This window comes from Sminthopsis crassicaudata, chromosome 6 (genome assembly GCF_048593235.1).
Source record: "Sminthopsis crassicaudata isolate SCR6 chromosome 6, ASM4859323v1, whole genome shotgun sequence".
NCBI classification, from domain to species: Eukaryota; Metazoa; Chordata; class Mammalia; order Dasyuromorphia; family Dasyuridae; genus Sminthopsis; species Sminthopsis crassicaudata.
Genome location: NC_133622.1, coordinates 54,886,372 through 54,892,574, shown reverse-complemented (window position 1 = coordinate 54,892,574; position 6,203 = coordinate 54,886,372). Strand labels below are relative to the sequence as shown.

General features: G+C 33.4%; 1 protein-coding gene across 1 annotated transcript in view; it reads right to left on the bottom strand.

The window, feature by feature from the left end:
* Positions 1 to 4,921: 4,921 nt before the first annotated feature.
* LOC141546390 (UPF0462 protein C4orf33-like) overlaps positions 4,922 to 6,203 on the bottom strand; it is a gene marked incomplete in the record, with an annotated part of 15,651 nt that continues 14,369 nt past the window's right edge. Inside the window, 1 exon segment of the mRNA XM_074274171.1 lies at positions 4,922 to 5,221. Within this exon segment, the coding sequence (XP_074130272.1) occupies positions 5,101 to 5,221 (121 nt within the window).

Sequence of the window (6,203 nt, the reverse complement as noted above, 5' to 3'; positions counted from 1 at the left end):
AACAGGTTGGAAAATTTAGGGTGAAGAATGTTGCATATGCTGTCAAACAACAACAGCTTTATTGGTTTGCTGTTATTGTTCAGTCATCCCAGTAGTGTCTATCTCTTTGTGACCCAATTTGGAGTTTTCTTGGCAAAGATACCAGAATAATTTGCCATTTCCTTCTCCAGCTCATTTTACAGATGAGGAACAGAGGCAAATGGGGTTAAAAAACTTACTCAGGGTCACACAAATGCTAAATGTTTGAGGCCTAGATCTGAAATATGGTCTTCCTAACTTCAGCCCCAGCATGCTGAAATTTAAAAAAAAAAAAAAAAAAAAAAACAAGGAAGAGTTCAAATGGAGAACAAACACTCAGAGGAAAAAAAAATTAGAGGAACATGTGTAATAGAAGCATACATAAAATATTTAAAATAAAAATGGATGTTATTGCAAAAGAGAAAATGTAAAATAAAAATAAAATGTTCTTGTGAACATTTTCTCATTAATAATATTCTGCTTTAAAAAGTATTGAGGGAATAAGTTTTTGCTGGATTGGAAAAGTTTGGGTTTAATGAGATCTGAATTGGACTGGAGCATGAGCCAACTTAGTGCCAGGTGAAAATTAAGGCAGCTATTCAATAAAGGAATGGGGGGTAGGAGCAAAGAGATAAATATAAAAATACCCCTGTATTGCCTGTTTTAGTATTGTTCTAGATTCATTAGGGTGATTCCTCTACTAATGGAACCAAAGACTGATTCCTATAAAATGGAAGAAGGGCAAAAAGGAACAAGGGCCTAAAGTAGGATTTGAGCAATCATCAATCAGATGATTAAGCCAGGTGCTCTTTTGGGACACCAAAATCCAAGGGACTAAGATAAAATAAGAAAAAGGAATACTGGACCTCAGAAAAATCTGAGTTGAAATCCTGACTCAAACATTTATTAACTTATGTGACTCTGAGCAAATCCATTTACCAGTCTGCCTCAGTTTCCTTATCTGCTAAATAGGAATAACAAAGCACCTATTTCCCAAGGTTTTTGTGAGGATAAATGAAATGAAATAATACTTATGAAACACTTTGCAATCTTTAAAATATCATATAAATACTAGCTATTATTATTAGCAGCAGTAGCCCAAATACTACTAAAACTTCCCCTCATTGCTTCCTGAAGGAGGGAACCATCTTGTATCCCCAGCACAATGCTCAGAATATAGTAGGTGCTTAATAAATGTTTGTTGATTGATTACTCTTATAGACTTTGGATATCTGAGTTAAACTATTAGGATAAGTCTGGAAAACTACAAATTTCAGATTTCTAAAATTTCCTTCCAACTCTCCAAGCCAGGTCAATCCATTCCACTTCAACATCTCTGCACTTAATATTTCCTCCTTTCTCTTCTCAATTGAGAAGAGGAAAAAAAAAGAAAGAAAAAGGAAAAAATATAAACATAGAGAAAGAAGATGTATTAGTACACTCTCCAACGCCTCCTTCTTTGTCTTTATTAACAATTTGTTAAAGTATCCTATTCAAAGAATTTCCCTTTTTCATGGACTTTAAGCATCAGATGGATAGCTATTTTTCTGTTCTTAAAAAAATTATATTTTTTCTTTTTACCCACACATCCTCCTAAGAAACACACACACACACACACACACACACACACACACACACACACACACACACACACACACAAATAATTTGAAAATGTCCTTGATACTATTTAGGGGTGGGAAGTTGGATCGTGAAATATTAAACACTTGTATTTTTATCATGTCAGGTATATTTAAGTTAGATGAATCATGTACCCTCTGTTCAGGTTTTAAGTTTTTTTATTTTGTTTTGTTTTGTTTGATTTTTTTTTTCTTTAGCAGAAAAAGGAAAATGTATGAGAACACAATTGAATAAATACCATTTGAATCCCTGTTCATTTACATGTGCTGAGTAATCTATTTAGGCAGCCAGAAGAGGGAATCTGCATCATACCTGTAGTAAACCATTCAAAACCCTAAAATGAAATGCACTTATGCATATTTAAAACAAAGGAACTCATTCTTTCCTGATGCTATTTAGTCAAAATGGAAATTTGTTACAGCTGCTAGACACACCTGCCTTCTTCCTGTAGTGTGATTTAGAGATAACCTAAATCCACTAATGGATTTGATTTCTAAACAGCTGAAATTGAAGTACATGCACATCAATTAAAAAGAAAAAAAAAGAATTTTATTTTTCCGATTTAAAAAAGTACCTTCCCATAGTTACAAACATTTCAAATACATTCCTAACTGCATTTGAAAGCTAATCATTACACTATTTATTTGGAGGAATTTTTTTTAATCTATATGATTGGTGCTCTTCTTTTATTTCTTATTTCTTTTTTCTTCTTCTTTTTATCAACCAAGGTACTAAACTAAAAAAAAATTGGGTTTTTTTCAAATTATAACCAGAGTTATATACATTTTAAAAATTAATTCCTTTGTTTACTCTCTGATAAATAGAAATATCTTCAAACTTGTAGCAAAATAAGGATCATGAAAGCCTAGGATATTGCAAAATACTTAGTATATTAAGTGAAAAACCAAGACAGTGGATAATTTCGGGATTCTAAGCTTATCTGAGATATTTAATTTCCTCTCCTTGTAGTATGCATACACTTAAGGCAAGTTATATCTCCTTCGGTAAAAAGTTGACATTTATTTCATTACAAGTAAAGGAAACACATTGTTTAACTGGATGAAAATAATCACTGATAAGCCACTGAGGAGCATAGCCTTGTATCACAGGGCTAATTCCATTAACTACCTGTGTTTTGCTTTTCTACTTAAAATGAATTTTCCAATAGTATCTCTTAGATGATCACATTCCTTACTTTGTAAATTTATCCTAGTTCCCACACCTCTATTTGAGGTTGTTTTTTTTTAACCAAGACTATCATAGGTCATGAAATAGCTACCAGAGTTTCCAGTGATATTTTAGCAATTTTTCTGGCCAGTTCTTTTCTATTTGTCCTGTCCTGGCAGAAAGCCTCCTAACACCCAGTATATGAGATGTTGTACTCTTGACCACTTTCTTGGTTCTTAACCATTGGGGGCCACCACATCCCCAGTAATGAATAAAGTGGTGAACAGATTGATTGGACTCCTATTCACAACATGCTTTAGATCCATGCAATTGCATAAAGGACTATTGATTGACATTTATTTCAGTGTATCTTTCCAATAAATCTTAATACTCTTCCCAATGTAAGTCTCTCAAGTAGTCACCTCTTAAAGCTCATAATTTAAACACTGAATACAGATTGACTTGTTCAAAAGGCTAACAGCCATATTTCAGTAGCACAAATGGTATAGAAAGGAGCAGGATTAACGCATTATTGTTGTTCCTGCTTAGTTCTTAGCAAAAATATCAGAAAGATGATGTCTTGACTTCCAAGGTAGGACTGGACATTCTTCAGCTTCACTCTCTCCTTCAGAGTCATTTGGAATCCAGTGGCAAAGCCTTTGATGCAGTGGGAGATTTTGGCCTTTTTTAAGCTAAGGTCTTTTCCCAAGACCTCAGTTTGAGGCAGCACCCATTCATTGCTTAAAGGCTAGGTAAGGACAATTTATGTGAGTGAAAATTCAGGGAAATACTGAGATTTATGGTTCAGATTTTCTTCAATGAATTTTCAGTCAATATTTTGGCAATATGACAGTAGATAGATAGAATTCTACATTCTATTTTTGGGCCTAGAGTCAAAAAAACTTAGATTCAATATCTATCTGATATTTTCTGCCATGTGACCCTAAGCAATTCATTTAACTTCCCAGTGCTTCTGGCAACCCCTCCACAGACTTATCTACTAACCCATACATAGATGGTTTACAATCTAGCTCTCCATCAGTAGAGGGCGTTTGCATATGTGAGCCTCCCTTTGCTGACAACATCATAGATTTTTCACATTTCCTTATGTTTTGAAGCTGATAGAGACATTATTAAAGACTTTTTTGTATAATTCCATATTGAATAAACAAATCCTTTCATATTCTAATCCTTCATTTCTAATTCTTGTTTAAATTGGTTTCACTGAAATATTTTTATTATCCCTACTAAAATGCATATCATGATATGTTGAGAAAAGGGCTTGCTCATCTAAATCAATGATCTTATTCCCTCCAACTCAAAGAGTAGGTAGATATTCGAGGCTATATAAATGAATTCCTGACTCACCCCAATTCATTGAATCCTCAGCTTTTCTCAAAGCACAACTTTGACATAAAGTCTAATTCCCCAGACCCTCATTATCACGTTCTTCTCATTCATTTACTCAACAAGCATTCCCTCTAGATTTTTACACTGCATTTACTTTGTATTTACTTATATACCATATTCTAACCCTCCAGAGCAATGTATAATCCTTGAGAGCAAGCAATGCTTTGTTTTATATATAGCCATCATTGGGTATTGTTCTAGATTTTCAGGGTGTCTGTGACTCCATTTGGGATTTTCTTGGCAAAAATACTGGAGTAGTTTGCCATTTCCTTCTCTCCAGCCCATTTTATAGATAAGGAAAATGAATTAAACAGTTAAGAGATTTGACCAAGGTCACACAGCTAGAACATGTCTTTACCAGATAGAAACTCAGGTATTCCTGACTCTGGAGTCAGCCCAGTTCTCTATCTATTGTGTCATCAAGTTGCCATTAGTATAGTCAACACATAACAAAAGACTGTTGAATCTGATTGAATTAAAAGACAAAAAAAAAAAAAAAAAAAAAGCTCATATTGGTGGAAAGCAATCAAGGAATGGAGAATTGGACTGATCCATAGTTTATGAGGGAAATATGCTAAAAAAAAAAAAAATGCTTAGATAAGTGGCAAGGAAGTTGCTGGCTAGGTCAATGATATGATGACTTCTTGGATATTCACTTTTGGGAAATGATTTACTTGTAGAGAAAAGATTTTTCACAAACATTTTATTATCTTGAGCACTATTCTATTTGCCAAGTATCTGTTGAAAAATTCACTTTTAAAAAATCATCTTTGCAAATGTTCATTGTTCAAACATTTTCAGTTTCCTTTAAAAGATTGCAGCTTGTAATTTGTTGATTTTTCAAAAAGGCAGAAAACAAAAATAAAATTATTTATTGTCCTTATTTACAGTAGAGTTGTGTGACATCCAAAGGTCTGATTCAGGTTGTTTCCACTCCTCTCCAAAAATCATATTCAAATTAAAAGACTTGAAGTATTCCAGGCGATGGCTAAAAGGAAAAGAAAATGAAGTGGGAGTTGAAATAGATTTTGAATCTGGGGGAAGTAGCTATCTTAAAGGAGAATTTATTCTATTTTGTCAGATCTTTTATGTGGCAATTTTCTATTTTAAGAAACTCTAAAGTAGACAGTATCGTATTGGAACAACTTCTATTGATCTGAAAACACCCTGTCATGGTTTAACAATGTCTTGAAGTTACCTTTCATTCCTATAGCTTTAAACAAAGATACCCACATGCCCTTTCAGATATTGAAAAGAGCCAAACTTTGTTATTGTCGCTTTCATTACAGAAATATAAGAAGCTATTCTAAAAAGTTTCAGCTCCATATACTATCCTGCATTATCAAACCTGAGACTTAGTTCTTCCTTTTTTAGGCAGAATAATGGACTGTTACAAAGGTTCCACCATGGACTTATGAAAAACTGAAAGAGATTTGCTTCCACATACAGTGCCCCAACTATGCTCTGAGAAAATGCATTTATGACCTAACTCTACCTTGACCAAGGAAACAGAGAAGAAATTTCTCATATGTACCAAGTTAGTCATTAGTGATGACCATTGTGGACAAGAGAAAAAGAGTGATAGAGGCTGGGGAAAGAGGAATTAATTAATAGAATGAGTGAATGTGGGAAATGAGTATAAACTGTGAGCACTGTTTTGTTTTGTTTTGTTTTGTTTTTCTTCCCAGATTATTTTTACCTTCCTAATACAATCCTTCCTCTGCAATAACAACAACAAAAAATTTCAGTTCTGCACATATATATTGTACTTAGGATATACTATAAGATATTTAATATGTATGGGAATGCCTGCCATCTAGGGGAGGGGGGTGGAGGGGAAAAATTTGGAACAGAAGGGAGTACAAGGGATAATGTTATTTTTTTAAAAAATTACCTATGCATATGTACTGTCAAAGAAAATGTTATAATTATAAAAATTAATAAAAAAAAATAGGAAAAAGAAAAAAAAA